This window comes from Larus michahellis, chromosome 23, assembly GCF_964199755.1.
Source record: "Larus michahellis chromosome 23, bLarMic1.1, whole genome shotgun sequence".
Lineage (NCBI taxonomy): Eukaryota > Metazoa > Chordata > Aves > Charadriiformes > Laridae > Larus > Larus michahellis.
In genome coordinates, this window is record NC_133918.1 from 4,346,604 (window position 1) to 4,362,548 (window position 15,945).

The window sequence follows — 15,945 nt, forward strand, 5'->3', positions numbered from 1 at the left end:
AATCCCCCCTATCCCCCCCCCACCGACGTCTCCCCCAGAATGGACGGACAGACAGACAGACCCCAGCCCCAGCCCCAGCCCCAGCCCCAGCCCCAGCCCCAGCCCCAGCCCCAGCCCCAGCCCCCTGAGCCATCCCCGGGACGGCCACCGAGAGAAGAGACGGCCTCCCCGCCGCCACGCTCCTCACCCGCCACACCCCCTCCCCATACCCCTACTTCCGCCGCGCCTCCCGGAACTACGTCATTCCGCCGCGCCCCCCACCCCTCCGGAGCCACGCCCTTTCTCTTAAAGGCGCTGCACCTCCCTACACACACACGCTCTTAAAGGAGCCGCCGCCCACAAGGAACACACGGGAGAGACGGTTTGGGGAGAACTGAGGGTTTATTGGGGGCAGGAACGGTGGGGCCTGGGGCTGGGCCTGGGCCCCGCTCGGCCGGGGACCGGCCGAGCGGGGCCCAGGCCCAGGCCTAGGCCAGCGGTGCCGGTACCGGAGACACCGGAGACCCCTCTCACTTGCTCTTCTCTGTTTCTTCTTCCAGTTTCATGGCTGTTCTGGAGGCTGCAGGAGACACAAGGATGGCGTTAAGGCCCCGGTCCCTGGAGCAATGGCAGCCCAGGAAGAACCAGATCCTGTCCTCCCCTCGGGGGGGCTGGCGGGCCTTCAACCGGGCTGGGGAGACTTCAAGCGGGAGCCCCCAAGCGCTGAGGGACACACAGATACGGCGAGGTCGAAGGAGGACACACAATTTGGGGGATCTGGCTACGGAGGAGGAGGAGGAGGAGGAAGAGGAGGAGGAGGAGAGAAAGCGCCTGCTCTACCCACGCCAAGGGAGAAAGGCACCGTCGCGCGTGAGCCGCGCCGGCGTCTGCAAGAGCAAGGAGCTCCTTTTGGCCGGCACCAAGGTGGCCGTTGGCCATCGGCAGCCGGCACCAAGGTGGCCGTGGCCATCCGCGTGGCACAGCCGAACGGCTGGTGGTAGCGGCGGGACGATTTCACGCGGGAACGGGCCCCTTCTCCCTTCAGCGGCAGCGGGAACCGCGGCTCTTACATACAGACAGGCTGAGCTGCGGTGCCACCTCGGCCGCCAGCCGGGCTCTGCTGCTGACCAGAGTGTGCAGGACTGGAGCGCGCAGCGCAAAGAGAGGAGAGAGAATTAAAGAGGGGGGAGAGTGAACCCCTACCCCCAGCTCGGCTCCGGCCACCGCGGGGCGACAGGGCTGTGGCTGTGAGAGCACAGCCCCCAGTCACCGAGAGAAGGGCGCTTGACGGTAATTAACATGAGAGTTGCCCACGTCCCAGCTGTGCTCCAGGGAAAACCGCCTGTCCCGGACATGGAGCAGGACGGCGGGGACTGGGGGACCCGCGTTACCTTCTCGGGTGACGCTGGAAGCCGCGTCCAGGGCTTTGGTGCTGAGGTTGCCCAGCACGTTGTCCACAGTCTGGTGGTGCCTGAGGAAGCAGGGCCGGATGATGTTCTGGTAGAGCACCTGCGACCCGTTCCAGGACACGGGGGCCATGCACCACACCAGGAACAGGCACTGCGGGGAGGAGAGATGCTCCAGAGCTGGCAGATGGCAGCAGGGCAGGGCAGGGGCTGAGTGAGGCAGTCCCCAGAAGGGGACAGTGACAGGGCAGCAGCTGAGCTCCTCCAGTCCCCCCCAGCCTGGCCCAAGGGTAACTTCCCAAGGCTGGAGCTTGCTGGAGGTACCAGGACCTCGGCTGGCTGCGGGGAGTTCCGCGATGGAGTGTGGCTCCACGACAGCCACCACCACTGCCCTGCTAATGGCCCACCACGCTTGGTTCCTCCAAGTTCAGCCATCAGGGGAGAGAACTCTAGCCCCAGCAGTTCCCATTTACCTTCCCAGCATAGTAGAAGGGGAACCAGTAGAGGAAGATGTCAGAGAAGAACTCGGCTATGCTGAAGACGCCGTACACCACCCAGTACGTCAGCCACGTGGTGTCATCCTCCTTGTTGGAGCTCTCGATGGCTTTGATGCTGCGGCAGGAGAGGGGAAGGGTGCTGCTGCCTGCAGTCCTGCTGCCGGGGCGGGCACCTCCTTCCCAAGTCCTCCAAACCCTGGAGCAAACCTGCCTACCGGGTACTGCGGCCCCAAGCTGGGACAGTGCCAGGTCTCAGCGTTTTCAGGAAGGTCTCAAGAGCTTCCCGACCATAACTGCCTGTTCATTTACGGGGGAGACCCTCAGCTAAGGGCAGGGAACGCTCTCCAGGCGCTGCAGGGAGGCTGGGCTGGGACACTGGTACTTACGAGACATATGCGGGGTAGGTGAAGCCGATGAGGTTGCAGATCAGCGAGGCGCCATAGCCAAACATGAGGTACAGCCCCAGGAAGGCCACAGAACCTGCCAGGGGGGACAGAGAAGAGGGTCACATAGCTACCAACACCGAGACGGCAAGGAGAGACCCCCTCTCAGTCTGCTGAGCAGGTTGCTCGTACCTGTAGTGAGAAGAGGCACATGCTGGGACCCTCCAGTTGGGAATAATGACCACCCCCAATTAATTCCAGTACGACCCTCCGCACACCAGACCACTGAGGCGCTCAACAAGCCACTGGCGCAGCCACACTGAGCCACGGCACGTGGCAGAGTCTGTCGTGGAGAGCAGGCGCTCGCTTATCCCCAAGGGAGCCACGATCTGGTCTCGTCACCGTTTGTCCCCTCCCTGGCCTGGAAGGGGCTTTACCACAACAAACTCGCAGTGCTTTTGACCTGTCCCCAGCCTGGACCCAGGATAAGGCTGCAGAGACGTTGGAAGCACAGACTTTAACACACGCCCACAGTCCAAAGTCAAGGCACTGAGTTTCTCTGTGCGTGTAGCCACTTGGCATTTCAATAATGACCGTTCAAGGACAAGCCTTGCTACCAGAGCCAAGCGCCCGGGAGCAGCCTTGCTGCCAGAGCCCGTGTCTCCTTTCTGCTCCCTGTACGCATCTCCTGCACGTGCAGCCACTGTTCATTACAGATTCAGTCCCCTGAGAACCAGAAATCCAATCCCGCTTCCCTGTTATTAAATGAAATCATTAAAATTAAATGTAAGCCGAGGCTCCGGTCGTTTGGAGCCTGCCCAGCCCTCAGATGCTCAGCGCTGGGAGTGCTGGCAGATGGGGGAAGCTGGGGCAAGGAGCCCCTTCTGCCAAAATCCTGGCCACAGCGAAGAGCCCTCGCTCCCATGGAGGCTCAGAAGAGCCAGGGGTGCCGGCACCCGGCAGCTCCCTCCCAACCTGCCTGAGGCAGCCGAAACACAGACCCCCAAGGGGCAGAGGGCAGGAAAGCAGCCTGGGGACACGCAGAGCTGGAATCAAGGGCATTTAGTGTCACATGCCAGCAGCGTCTCCCCTGCCCTGTGTACAAACTCCTCCGTCACCGTCAGTGCCTTGCCCCGCAGCGGGCAGGAGAGCTGGGACTTGACCTGTCTGCGCGGGTGAATTAGAGGAAAGCCCTTGCTTGGGCTCAGAGGACAGATTATCCCCGCTCTGCTCACTGCAGCATTTCTGCCCCTTGCTCTGGCCCCCGGTGCCGGGCAGCCGCAGCTCCGGGCACCAAGGGGGTCTTTCCTGGGAGACGGGTGGGAGCGACGTGGCTTTGGAGCAATCACAAACCTTCCTTCAAGGAAAACTAATGGGCAGGTTCGGGCAGCGCTGGGTGTCGTTCCCCTGGGAGCCTGAGAAGGGATTTCACGGGCTAAGTTTATCCCCCGGAGAAATTTATGTAACAGCAAAAAAAAGGAGTGAAAGGCTTCACTTAGAAAGAATTGCTGCTGAGGGGGGCAGCCGGAGCCGTCCCGCGGTGCCTGTCCCGGCAAGGAGGGCAAGCAGCCGGCGTGACAGCCAGCCCGGCTGGCACTGTACCTCGGGAAGGGGACACCGTCCTCCTCCGGGCTGATTTTTACCCAGCCGAAGCCACCACGTGGCTGACCTGGCTGGGCTGCCCAGAGGCCAGGCAAGATGGGCTCCAAACTGCAGCCTGTGGGTCGCTACTGGGGTCAAACATAAATGAGGAATTGCTCCAGAGCCGGGGGAAGGAGAAATTGGGTATTTTCAGTTTAGCAGCAGCTTCTCCTTTCCAGGACAGGGACCGAGAATGCGGGACCATTGCTCTTAGGTGGAAGCAGTGCCTCTGCTCTACCCCTGCCCCCAAAAGTCCATCACACCCGAGCACCACCAAAGCCCCCATTTTGCTCGGAAGAAGCCCGACTGCCACACGCCGCATCTAAAAACAACCCGCTTACAGCGGCACGTGCCCGTTCATGGACCCCTTTCCCCCTCGGAGTGTGAAACAGAGTGGGAAATGGCACCGGGAGGTGGAAGGCAGGGGAAGGGCCCGGCGGGATGTGGGCAACTGGGAAACCTCAAGTCCCTCCTGGGAGGTTTTAGATAAAATACCGAACTGGAGAAGGTGGATGGGCAAGTGGTAAATTGGCAGAGTGCGGCACAGGGCCGAGGGTCAGCGCTGCAGCGAGGAGAGAGGGCTCCCGTCGTGCCAGGAGGCTGCTCCCCAGGGAAATGCCGGCTGGTTTCTCATTAATGAGCAAACAGGATCTCGTTAACAGCCGGACCTCTGCCCTCAGACGTGTGCTCCCGTCCCCAGTGCGCAGTCTGAGCCGACACGTTTTGGGGGGGGGGGTTTCACCTGCCGAGGAATGGGGACCCCCCGCCATCGGGGCCAGGCTTCTCGGGGGTCTGGAGGGTCCGAGACCTCCGACACACAGACCCCGCGGGTTTCGGGGTCCTCCTCCCCTCGGGTCGGGGTGCTGGGTTTCACGCGAGGACGGATGGTGCAGCCACCCCCCGATTGCCCCCCGCCCCAGCGGGGCCCCGATCCGTGAGAGCACCCCGCACCCCCCAAACGGGGGGCTCGCAGAGCCCAGAGGCGCCGTGAGGGGCCTCAGGAAAGAAGGGGGACCCTCGGAGACCCCCCCTAACGGGGAGGGGCAGGAAGGAGGGTCCCGGGGGTCCCGGGAAAAGCGGGATTGCCGGTCGCACCTGTGGCCAGGTAGAGCCGCCGGACGCCGGTGCGGGCCTCCAGCCGTCCCAGCAGGTCGCCGAGCGGCCCGGGGCGATCGAGGAAGCGCTGCAGGCGTTGCTGCACCGTGCCCATGGTTGCGGCGGCGACCCCGATCCCGGCACGGTCCCCGATTCCCGGCGCGATCCCGCCGGTGCCTTCGCCGCCTCCCGCCGGCCCGGGCCAATGCGGCGACGGGGCGGGGCGGCCAGGGGCGGGGCGACGCTGTCGCCGTGGCAACGCCGTCGCCAAGGCAACGCCCGCTCAACCGCCGCCGGGGCCTGCATGGCGGCGAGGCCCGGCCCGGGCCCGGGGCTGCTCCTGGGGATGCTGGTGGCCGCTGCCACCGCCGCCGTCGTTCCCCCGCCGGGCCCCGCCGAGCCCCGCGTCTACCTGAGCAGCTGGGCCGTGCGGGTGGCGGCGGGGCCGCGGGAGGCCGCGGGGGTGGCCCGGCGGCACGGCCTGCTCTGCCTGGGCCAGGTGCGGCCCGCTTCGGGGCGAGAGGGGGCGGGGGGGCCACCGCCGGCCAGCCCGGCACCTCCCGTGTCCCGCTTTGCCCGTCCCCACCAGTGCACAAGGCTGGTTTAATTTTAAAACAGAGCGTTCAGTTATTGCCTCCGGTGGTTTTAAAGCACGGGAGCACGGGCGTCAGGCAGCAGTATAGGTTAGGGGGGGACCTGCTGGAAAGCAGCTCTGAAGAAAAGGATCTGGGGGTCATGGTAGGCAGTAAATCACCCATGAGCCAGCAATGTGCCCTTGTTGCCAAAAAGGCCAATGGAATTCTGGGCTGCGTGGGGAAGAGTGTGGCCAGCAGGCCGAGGGAGGTCATTCTCCCCCTCTGCTCTGCACTGGTGAGGCCACAACTGGAATACGGTGTCCAGCTCTGGGCTCCCCAGTTCGAGAGAGACAGGGGACTGCTGGAGAGAGTCCAGCGTAGGGCAACGAAGATGATGGAGGGACTGGAGCATCTCCCTGACGAGGAGAGGCTGAGAGAGCTGGGACTCTTTAGCCTGGAGAAGAGAAGGCTGAGGGGAGACCTTATGAATGTTGACAAGTATCTAAAGGGTGGGTTTAAGGAGGATGGAGCCAGACTCTTTTCAGTGGTTCCCAGTGACAGGACAAGGGGTAACGGGCACAGGCTGGAACATAGGAAGTTCTGCTCGAATATGAGAAAAAACTTCTTTACGGTGAGGGTGACAGAGCACTGGAACAGGCTGCCCAGGGAGGGTGTGGAGTCCCCTTCTCTGGAGACTTTCAAGACTCACCTGGATGCAGCCCTGAGTGGTGCGCTCTGGGCAATCCTGCTTTAGCAGGGGAGTTGTACTCGATGATCTCTAGAGGTCCCTTCCAACTCCGAAAATTCCGTGATTCTGTGATTCCGTGAAAGCACCCGTGCAGCAGGGGCGCGGGTTGCTCATGGCCCCTGAGTGCGCACAGCCGGGCGAGGAAACCCGAAAGGCACACACAAGCCTTCCTCGGGAGCCTGCCCCGTCTCTGAGCTGCGCTCTCTGCTTGTCCTGGCACCTACAACTCCTATTAAATGCTTTTTTTTCCTCATCTCTGTGGCCCACGGAGAGCTGGCACGCGTATGCCAGCCCAAAAGGTTCTCTCAGAGCAGCTCTTTGGCCCGCAGGTGATGGAGGGAGCGCCGTATTATCACTTCAAACACCGCGGCACCAGGCAGAAAGCCTTAAGCAGACACTGGGGCTGGCACATGCGCCTGACAAAAGAGCCCAAGGTAGGGAGGAGGCGGTTGCAGGGATGGAGGCTACCGGCCACCGAGGCTACTGGCCACCAGCTCTGCCTGCCACCAGCAATGCTGCTTCCCGCCCAGGTCCTCTGGTTTGAGCAGCAAACCGTAAAGAGGCGCACGAAGAGAAGCGTCGGCGTGGTGCCAACAGATCCCTGGTTCCACAAACAGTGGTACATGGTGAGATTTTGCCGCTCTCTCTTCTAATCCTCGAGCAAATCACCCCCCGGCCGCGTAAACAGGACTAATGCTGGCAGTGATGAGGCAGCAGAGGAGTCCTTGAAGGTCACCCGCAGCCTGCTGCCCAGGGGCTGACCAAACTTAATCCGTTTTCCAGAACAATGACATCAGTCCCGACCTAAACATCCTCACCGCGTGGAGCAAAGGGTACACCGGGCTGGGGGTCGTGCTGACCATCCTGGACGACGGGATCGAGAAGGACCATCCCGACCTGTCTGCCAACTACGTAACTACGAGGGGCTGAGCGGCACGGGCTGCAGGAACCGGCTCCCTCAGGGGCGAGTTGTCTCCAGGGGAGGGTAGGAGCCGGTGCCTTCATCCCACCTGTGGGACTTTGGCAGTGGAAACTCAGCCTCTCCGTGGCTGGATCAAAAGGTTTGGTGTCTCCCGCAGTGAATTCTCACGTCAAGGAAATGTTAGAACTTGTACACGCTCAAGCCCCCATAATAGGTGTAATTACGGCAAGCTGCAAAGCCAGTAAAGCTGGTAAACCCTCACGTGCTCCGAGAGGAAAGGAAAGGATAGGTAAATCTTAGTCGTTGTTTGTAAAAACATCGTTTCGCTGGTTTGTAGTTCCTCGCTCCTAACTTTCGGATGGCGAGGCTCACCCTCAGGTGACTCGCCATGCTGGGCTTTGTCACCAAACGTGAGCACGATGGAGCAGTACAGCGACGTGCAAAGTTAACGCTCCTTTAGCGAAACCCAATTTCCAACAACTCCAGGTTAACCCAGTGCGGTTTCTGAGCGGGAAGGGGCCCCCCCTGCCCTCTCCGGGCCGGGCAGGCAGCGAGCTCGGGGGCAAGGCAGGGCGGCCCACGCTGCCAGACAGCGGGTGAAGCGCCAGGAGTCCACGTTGAGCTGTCACAACCCACGCCGCAAGGCGGTTTGCTCATGACAATGCCTCTTTTCACAATAGGACCCCCTGGCAAGTTACGACTTCAACAGCGATGACCCTGACCCCCAGCCTAGGTACACCGCCGGCGACGAGAACCGGTGAGTTTTGCCCAGCACCCTGAGCTGGGTGTTTTATCTCCTGGGGGGCTGAGGCTGTCCCAGGCCCCTTCACCCCCACGGAGGACGGCTCAGGGGCTAACACTGCCCCGCAGGCACGGGACACGCTGTGCAGGAGAAGTGGTGGCTGCTGCCAACAACCAAATCTGCGGAGCAGGCGTCGCGTACAACGCCAAAGTCGGAGGTGAGCCATTGCTCCGGCGTGGTGGTGGGATGGGGATCCCCAACCAGCTCTGGCACCCCAAGAGGGGACACGCAGCCCCAGGCAGGGCTGCTCTGGGGGCAGCCAGGGGTTTCCAGGGGAGTAGGGGGTGCTGCGGTGTTACCGCACACCCAGCCATGGTGCGGGGCTCGGTGCTCCCTGGGGGTTTAACGCCTACCACGACATGGGGGTCCAGCAGGCAGCGCCAGCACCGTGCAGGGTCAAGGCTCCCCTGCAGAAGTGAGTGTGGCAAATGGGGTTAAAAGCTGGGAGAACTCGCTGGGCTTAAATGCAAAGGGCTTAACAAGGAGCTTTAGGAACCAGCTCATGGCAGCGGCCATACAGACCTGCGGGAGCCTGATCTCCTTAGGGCAGCATCGCGTGAAAGGTGCTCAAGGCAACTTGGGGGAGGGGGGGAAGTGGGGTGAGAGGCTGCTCAGCCCTTACATTCTCATCCACCCGGAGCCACCGTGGCCTCCTGAGTGCTGCCGCCTCTCGGACACCGCCTGCTCTTCGTTCCAACCCTGCAGGTGTGCGGATGCTGGACGGTCTCATCACAGACATGGTGGAGGCTCAGTCCCTCAGCCTGCGTCCCCAGCACATCCACATCTACAGCGCCAGCTGGGGCCCCCAGGATAACGGGAAGACCGTGGACGGGCCAGGCGTGCTGGCCGCAGAGGCATTCTACAGAGGGGTCACCAAAGTAAGCTCGGTGCTTTCCCCAGGGACCTCACTGGTGTGAGGATCCCCTGCTCATCCCCCTCTGCCTCCCCTTGACAGGGACGGGGTGGCCTCGGCTCCATCTTCATCTGGGCCTCTGGCAACGGTGGGATCAACTATGACAACTGCAACTGCGACGGGTACGCCAACAGCATCTACACCCTGTCGGTGGGCAGTGTTCTGGCGGGTGGCCAGAAGCCCTGGTACAGCGAGAGCTGCTCCGCCATCCTCACCACCACCTACAGCAGCAGGACCACGAGCGAAATACAGATCGTGAGTGCCATGACAGCTCTGACGGAGCAGTGACCCTCAGGGGGACACCAGTTCCCAGCACAGAGTGGGCTCATCCGAGCCCTCCTTACCTGGGGAGAGAGATGGGAGCTTTATTAAACCCTCTGCATTAGACCCCAAAAAGCATGAAGGAACCCAGAGGGAGCGTTTACTGAAGTTACCCAACTCCAGCCAGCCCTGCCCTCTGCTCCAGCAGCAGCCACCAGTGCCAAGACCCCTCTCTCCCCCCAAGGTGACCACCGACCTGCGCCACCGCTGCACTGACAAGCACACGGGCACCTCCGCCTCAGCTCCGCTGGCCGCGGGAATGATCGCCCTCGCGCTGGAGGCCAAGTAGGTGCCATGCGGCGGGGGACAGTCCCCAGAGAGAGCCTGGTGCCTCCCCAGGACCCTGCTGGGACAAGGAAGGGGGACTTTGCTAGCAGGGATGTTTGGGGGTGCGGAGCTGAGGTCTCCCCAGGCTCTGGTGGGGCAGGACACTGCAGGAGAGCAGGCAGAGGCAGGAGGAGAGTTGTCCTCTGGAGGTCTCTGTTGCTCCTATTTCAGCAGTGAAGTACGTTGTGGGGGGACCAGCTTGGACCCAGACAGCTGACTTGCCCACATCAGGAGCCAGAAGAGCCAAATCTCACCCCTCTAAAGCTAACCCAAAGCAGAGACCTCTGTCCCCAAGTCCTCCTTGCTTCCAGCCCAGCACTGACCTGGCGTGACCTGCAGCATCTTGTCGTCAGGACCTCCAAGCCCGCTCACCTGCAGGCAGAAGACTGGGCTGTGAACGGCATCGGACGCAAGGGTGAGTTCAGGGCTCAGCCGCTGCCTGCCCTGCCTGCTCCTGCTTCCCTCCCCTGGCTGCGGGGGCACCTGCTGCCCCTCAAACTCCCACCAGCAGAGCTGGGGCAGGAGCCCCCGGTGCACTCCCAGAGCGGAGGGGCTCACATGGCCTCTCTTGGGTGGCATCTGCTTTTCAGTGAGCCACCACTACGGCTATGGGCTCCTGGACGCTGGTCTGCTGGTGGAGATGGCCAAGGCGTGGACGGGAACCCGGCCTCAGCAGAGGTTTTCGGTCAAGGCTCTTCATGCCCCCCGGTAAGGGACGATATCCCCTGGGTGTGACCTCGTGAGAGCTCACACAGGGACTTTCCTGTAGCAAAGCAATGCTGTGCCTGCTGCAGGGGTGAGCGATGCTTCCCAGAAAGCCGCCTGTGCTGCACAGCTTCTGCTGTAATAACAGGGCTGTGGTCAGAGGTCACGGGGAGGGGGGGGGGGGGGCAGGACGCCCATGGAGGGGGAGGAGACGCCCTTACCTCTGTCTCATACCTGGTAGGAACATCGGCTCCAAGCTCACCATCTCCACGGATGTCTCCTCCTGCTCGGGGAGGACCAAGCGCATCCGCTCGCTGGAGCACGTCCAGGTCCAGCTCTCTCTGAGCTACAGCCGCAGGGGGGACCTGGTGATCGCTCTGACCAGCCCAATGGGGACCACGTCCACACTGGTGACCGTGCGGTAAGGGCGCTCTGTGAGCTCGCAGGGAGCGCGTTGCAGTGAGACTTAGCAGCTGCTGGGGTGGGGGCAGAGGGGTCTCCTTCTCTCACAGCCTCTCCTGGGGCTGAAGAAACTCCTAGTCCCCCCAGGGAATGGACTCACCGTACCCAAACCTCCTCTGAGGCCCCTGCCACGTCTTGCAATGCCCCATTGTACCAAGCACAGGGTGCCTCTAGGGCCTCCTTGGGCTGCACCCCTCCCCTCCAGCCCCTGGGCGGTCACTCCCTGCTCCCCTCTCCTCTCCTCCAGTCCGTTTGACACCAGCCAGCAGGGCTACAGGGACTGGACCTTCATGTCCACACACTTCTGGGACGAGAACCCCAACGGGACCTGGACGCTCCATCTGGAGAACAAGGGCGATGCCTATAACACAGGTGCGTGCCCAGGGCAGCAAGCGAACCCCATTCATGGGGTTCACCCAGTGCCCGATCATTCATTCTTTTTCCTTCTCCCACTTTGATAAGCAACTTGTTGGCTTGTCTTCTTCCTGCTGCTCCTAGCCAGGTGAGGTCTCTTTTTTTCTGCAGGGCCACATTTGTTTGTTTTGAGGGTCTCCCTGGCCAGCACACGGCCAGTAAGGGGGCATGGCTTGCTCTCTTCCACATAGTCCCAAAGCTCTGCACCCACTAGCTTGCAGATCCCAAGCCCTGGAGGATGGGAACGTGACTGCCATTGTCACCAAGTCCTGCCCCTCCTGCCCCCAGGTCTGCTGACCAGCGTCACCCTGCACCTCCACGGCACAGATGAGGACATGACGGCCAGGCGCTTTGCACCCTCTGCCGTGGACGAGTGCATCAGGCGGGATGCGCAGGGAGCGTGCGAGGGTGAGCCTTGGGGCAGGAGGGGACGGTGCTCTCGACCCCGGGTGGCCCCCCTGCAGCCTGGCTCACACCGCCATCCCTCCGCAGAATGCAGCGGCTCTTTGTACGCCCACCAGCGCTCCTGCCTGTCCTACTGCCCTCCGCGCTACTACGGCTGTACCCAGAGAGCCACCGCCACCAGGAATGCGGTCCACGTCTGTGCCAGCTGCCACCCCTCCTGCTACACGTGCCAGGGCGCTTCGGCCAACAACTGCACGGCCTGTCCCCCCACTCGCACCTTTGATAAGCTCACCCATTCCTGCTCCCCTCCGCAGGGCTTCCCCCGCAAGATGGGGCTGCAGAGGGAGCTTCTCCCTCTCCTCCTCTGTGGGATCCTGATCATCTTCTCAGCCCTCCTCTGGATCACATACCGCGTGGCCTTTTGCATCGTGAGAGGTAGCTCCTGCTGTCCCCAAGATGGAAGGACAGCGTGACACCAGCCCGGGCTGCACAGACACGCAGGCAGCTGGATCCCAGCCTGGGACAGAGCTGCCCTCACCCGGCTTCCAAAATAAATTGCTTGTTGCCTTTCTGGACCGCCCTCTCCAAAGGGTGACATCCCTTCCCAGCAGCGTCAGGGCTGATCCCACCCCATGGCCAGCTCTGTGCGTTTGCGTTAGCAGGGACATGGGTGGTGGCTTCCCTCCCCGCCTGGCTTGTCCCCCCACATCCCTGGGGACCTGAGCCGTGCTGGGGGACCTGGCTTATCACACTGCTGCAAGAGAGCCATTTCCAGAGGGGCTGGGAGCCCTATGTCCTTTCCCAGGGGCCGAGGGCCACAAGGAGGAGGAGGAGGAGGAGACGTGACTTCTCTCCAGACAGCTGCACCCGAGTGACCACAGCCAGCTCCTCCAGCACGAGCCCAGCCACGAGCTCACGCAGCTTTTGGCCCGGGAGAGGCAGGCGGATGGCTCGGGGAGGAGAGCCGGGACCCGCACTGGTGCTGCACAGCACGGGACACGCTGCGATCCCCGGCTCTTGTTTACCAGCAGCCTTTAGCCCTTAAAAAAAAAAGAAAAAAAAAAAAGGGGGGGTCCTGGAGGTCGCTGCACCCCACAGCTGCCCTGCTCTCCCCCCCCCTGCTCTGCGGTGGGTACGAACGCCCGGGGCCCTCGCTGTGCCATTGGGGCTGGCAGCGGCACAGCGGCAGCTGCGCCCCGGCACGCAGCGCGGCACCAGGCAGGGCTGGGACGGGCCCAGGGAGAGCTGCCAGCTGGGGCCCTCCCGGGGGCAGCGGCACCGCGCAGGGCTCGGCCACCCCACCGTAGCACCCCGGCTGCCCCGGGACGCGGCCGTGGCATGGCAGCGTGGGGACGGTCTGTGTCCCCCCCCTGCCACCGCCAGCTGGGCCATCGCCGAAGGCAGCGTGTTTGCACAGCTGAGGAGTTACAGAGGAGAGCGAGACCTTTGTCCAAGCGTGTAATCACCCATGAAAAAGCCCTTGGCCGGACCTTACAGAGCACAGACAGGAGGGAGCCGGGACGGAGCTTTTCCTCAAGTGGCAGCTGAGAGCAAAGTCCCCAGCAGGACCCCCAGCCCCGGGGACAGGCTGTGGGAATCCGTGGCTTGCAGCCCGCTGGGAGTGCGGCCGCAGACACCAATGGAGGGACCCGGGGACAACGGCTTTGCCAAAAAACCGGCCAGCCCAGCACCACGGGATGAGTTAGAGCATGGATGTACTGGAGCACGGCTTCCCCCACGGTGGGGTGAGCCCCGCCAGCTACTCCAAGCCCAGCAGGGTCCCTCATGCTTCCAGCCGTGGGGGTTTTCTCCATCCCGCTGCCCTCCATCCAGGCTGACCTAATCCTCGGCAGGCAGCCTGCGGTGCGGGAACTGCCTCTGGATCTCGGCGCGCACGTCGTCCTGCACGGGGATAGAGGGGGATAGGGGAGGGCTCTGCCCGGAGCGGGGTCCGAGGCAGCTCGCTCTGCCCTGTCCCAGCATTCCAGGGCACCCATCCTCTCCCCATCTCCCTGGTCCTCACCGCCTGGCCGAGCTGTCCCAGCAGCGGGATGAGATGCAGCAGTTCCTCGTCCCGTGGGTCCCCCCACCACCTTGGCACCGAGATCCAGTTGTCAGCCTGGGGAGAGAAGGCAAACGCTGGCCATGGAGGAGCTGGGGGGGACCGGTGCACACAGATCTCCCGCCATGAGACCCAGCGCTGCCGGTACCTGGGCAGGGAAGCCCTGGATGGTGTGGTCCAGGGCCACCATCTTGGCCAGGTCCCTGCCCAGGTGGGTCAGGTCCTTCCAGTAGCAGCCACGGGCACAGAGACAGTCCTGCTGGGAGAGGCAGAGCCTGGAGGGAGAGACAGAGCCTGTGGGGACCAGTCCCTGCCACGCAGAAGGTCCCCATCGGAGTTTCACCAAGGCCATCACCTGATCAGCTTCTTCTTGGGGTCCAGCACATCCAGGACCTTCTTGGCGTAGTCCTGCTTCGCAGTTGTGAAGATGCAGATCTGGGGAAGCAGGTGAAGGTCCCTGCACAGGCTGCCCAAGTCCTCCCCACCCCCCATGCAGTAGCACCCCGCTGGCTCCCTGCAGACCCTGGAGGAATGCGGGGGCTCCGGGTACCTCGTACGTCTTGGAAAGGCTCTCCAGGAACTGCTGCACATGGGGACGCAGCTTCACGTGGACCTGGAAGGGAGCAGCATCTCCAGGCAGCCCCAAAAAACACCAGCACTCCTGTCCTGACACCAAGGTGCCCCCCCAAGAGGGTATCCAGCACCTCGAGCAGGATATTGGGGACCCCTCAGCCATCCCCTCCCCTGCGATTTCAGCCCCCAGGTCCTCCTTCCCCTCCGGCCACAAGGGGAGGACACAGGCACAGAGGCCACGTGGACACCGTGGCTCGTCACAGCCCTCCGTGCCCACCCTGGGGACCCAGCACCCCGCTGTCCCCACGCGGGCACCCACCTCGTAGGACTCCCCCTGGAAGACCGTGCTGAAAGTGGCCGCGGCACCCTGCTGCCACCCGGCCAGCACGGAGGAGCAGACCAGGATCCCCTCCTGCAGGCAGGGAGCAGAGTCAGACCCCAGCCCTGGGGCCACAGCCCCCCCTGGCCCCTCCAGCTCACCAGCTCCAGGACGAGGGTGCGCTCCGGCGTGCTCCGGGTCTTCCGGGGACCATCCCTGCCGGGCATCGGGACCGCAGGGACCAGCCTGGCCGGAGGAAGGCAGAGTGTCGGCGACGCTGTAGGGCTGGTGGGGGGGACACACAGGGACCCCCTCCTGCATACTCACAGGCTGGGGACAGCGGGGTCCTGGCACTCATCCATGGGGAGCCCCGAGAAGTAGGGACCCTTATAGCAGGGCTGCAGGGGGGGGCTGGCAGGCTCTGGGGGACAGAGGGGTCCCATCAGCCCAGCCTGGGGCAGCCCCCCCGTCCCCAGACAGGGATTGCCCCGGGGGGGACACACACTCACCCCTTTCCCCGGCGCAAGGGGGAGCCAACGCCGGTCGGCGACGCTCTCTGAGACGCAGCTTTGCCAGACGGCCCTTCCCAGGGGTGATGGGCACCAAGGGGGGACATGGGACACGCTCCCAGGGGTCCCAGCCCTGCAGTGGGCGATGCTCCCCCTGATCCCCCTCTCTCTGCCGGCTCCTGGCCCGCCGGCGAGCCCCAGCCTTGGTGGCCAAGAGACCCAGGTCCCCGCTGCTCTCCCTACGGGGTCTCTTCACGCGTGGCGTGACTGTCCCCAAACCCGCCATGGCTGGGACAGCCAGACAGGGATGCCCCAAGCACAGGATGCCCAAAGGTGACAGCGCAGAGCCCCGGCCCTGTGGCTGCCGGGCATCACTCGCTCCAAAAGAGCTGCTGGAGCCAGGGGTGCTGCCACCCGCCACCCCCCCCAAACCTCAGGGACCCACAGACACAGCAGCAGGGGACCCACCCTGCCCAGGGACAACCCCCAACAAGCCATGGGGGGGTGGGAGGGGGCACTTTTATAGGGCGGAGACACCTTCCCGCCCCTAATCACACCAACGAGCCTCTGCCCGTGCTCCGGAGCACCCAGCATCACCCAGGCTTCACTGGGGCCAGCTGGGGAGCCCAGTGCAGAGCCCCAGCTGCCCCTAGGGCTCCTCTCTGGCTCCTGCTGATTAATTACCCCATGTGCTAAGAGCCCTCCTGGGCTGGCAGCTGCCACTCGGGGCACCCCAGGGCCCCCACCCCAGACACCCCCCAGCTGCAGCCCCAGTCCCGTGCCCAGTTTGGGAGCAGTCACCAGTGACACGAGCTGGGAGAGCTCAGCCCTTTCGCAGCATCGTCTCCAAACCCACTCCCGTATGGTTGCGAGACCACCCCGGGAGC

At 63.5% G+C, this 15,945-nt stretch overlaps 3 protein-coding genes across 10 annotated transcripts; 1 reads left to right on the forward strand and 2 right to left on the reverse strand.

Annotated features, from left to right (window-relative positions):
- Positions 1–362: 362 nt before the first annotated feature.
- REEP6 (receptor accessory protein 6) lies at positions 363–5,210 on the reverse strand. 6 transcript variants are annotated; one of them, XR_012584446.1, is made up of 6 exons: positions 5,002–5,206; positions 2,269–2,362; positions 1,859–1,997; positions 1,371–1,539; positions 456–559; positions 363–406 (listed from the first exon to the last, which is right to left on the reverse strand). XR_012584446.1 is itself a non-coding variant. In XM_074565364.1 (6 exons), the coding sequence occupies exons 1-5, from the start codon at positions 5,114–5,116 to the stop codon at positions 510–512; spliced, it is 567 nt and encodes a 188-aa protein (XP_074421465.1). In that variant the 5' UTR covers positions 5,117–5,206; the 3' UTR covers positions 363–422; positions 472–509. The 6 variants fall into 6 exon arrangements, 5 of the variants coding, with proteins under 5 accessions (XP_074421465.1, XP_074421463.1, XP_074421464.1 ...); XM_074565364.1 differs by having other exon boundaries at positions 363–422; positions 472–559; XM_074565362.1 differs by having other exon boundaries at positions 363–418; positions 468–559.
- Positions 5,207–12,123, forward strand: PCSK4 (proprotein convertase subtilisin/kexin type 4). Its single transcript, XM_074566185.1, has 15 exons — positions 5,207–5,500; positions 6,654–6,758; positions 6,855–6,950; positions 7,108–7,236; positions 7,927–8,003; positions 8,117–8,205; positions 8,754–8,926; positions 9,004–9,216; positions 9,467–9,567; positions 9,921–10,024; positions 10,200–10,317; positions 10,556–10,735; positions 11,024–11,148; positions 11,479–11,598; positions 11,683–12,123. Exons 1-15 carry the CDS (start codon positions 5,207–5,209, stop codon positions 12,066–12,068), a joined length of 2,310 nt encoding a protein of 769 aa, XP_074422286.1. The 3' UTR covers positions 12,069–12,123.
- Positions 12,124–12,379: 256 nt separating this feature from the next.
- Positions 12,380–15,526, reverse strand: LOC141734258 (CTD small phosphatase-like protein 2-B). 3 transcript variants are annotated; one of them, XM_074565779.1, is made up of 9 exons: positions 15,059–15,526; positions 14,877–14,970; positions 14,711–14,795; positions 14,550–14,642; positions 14,208–14,270; positions 14,013–14,092; positions 13,806–13,932; positions 13,619–13,714; positions 12,380–13,497 (listed from the first exon to the last, which is right to left on the reverse strand). In XM_074565779.1, exons 1-9 carry the CDS (start codon positions 15,342–15,344, stop codon positions 13,435–13,437), a joined length of 987 nt encoding a protein of 328 aa, XP_074421880.1. In that variant the 5' UTR covers positions 15,345–15,526; the 3' UTR covers positions 12,380–13,434. The 3 variants fall into 3 exon arrangements, with proteins under 3 accessions (XP_074421880.1, XP_074421881.1, XP_074421882.1); XM_074565780.1 differs by lacking the exon at positions 14,550–14,642; XM_074565781.1 differs by lacking the exon at positions 14,877–14,970 and having other exon boundaries at positions 15,059–15,310.
- Positions 15,527–15,945: the final 419 nt, after the last annotated feature.

Bases quoted from the DNA above. Each gene is read 5' to 3' on its own strand.
- LOC141734258 (XM_074565779.1), bottom strand. From the start codon at position 15,344: ATGGCGGGTTTGGGGACAGTCACGCCACGCGTGAAGAGACCCCGTAGG. The intron at 13,933-14,012 runs GTGATGGCCTTG...CTCTCCCTCCAG, and splicing joins CCCAAGAAGAAGCTGATCAG to GCTCTGCCTCTCCCAGCAGG. The intron at 13,498-13,618 runs GTGAGGACCAGG...ATCCCCGTGCAG, and splicing joins TGGGACAGCTCGGCCAGGCG to GACGACGTGCGCGCCGAGAT.
- PCSK4 (XM_074566185.1), top strand. From the start codon at position 5,207: ATGCGGCGACGGGGCGGGGCGGCCAGGGGCGGGGCGACGCTGTCGCCG. The intron at 8,206-8,753 runs GTGAGCCATTGC...CCAACCCTGCAG, and splicing joins GTACAACGCCAAAGTCGGAG to GTGTGCGGATGCTGGACGGT. The intron at 10,025-10,199 runs GTGAGTTCAGGG...TCTGCTTTTCAG, and splicing joins GAACGGCATCGGACGCAAGG to TGAGCCACCACTACGGCTAT.
- REEP6 (XM_074565365.1), bottom strand. From the start codon at position 5,116: ATGGGCACGGTGCAGCAACGCCTGCAGCGCTTCCTCGATCGCCCCGGG. The intron at 2,363-5,001 runs GTGCGACCGGCA...CCCCCCTGGCAG, and splicing joins GCGGCTCTACCTGGCCACAG to GTTCTGTGGCCTTCCTGGGG. The intron at 1,998-2,268 runs GTAAGTACCAGT...CTCCTGCCGCAG, and splicing joins ACCTACCCCGCATATGTCTC to CATCAAAGCCATCGAGAGCT.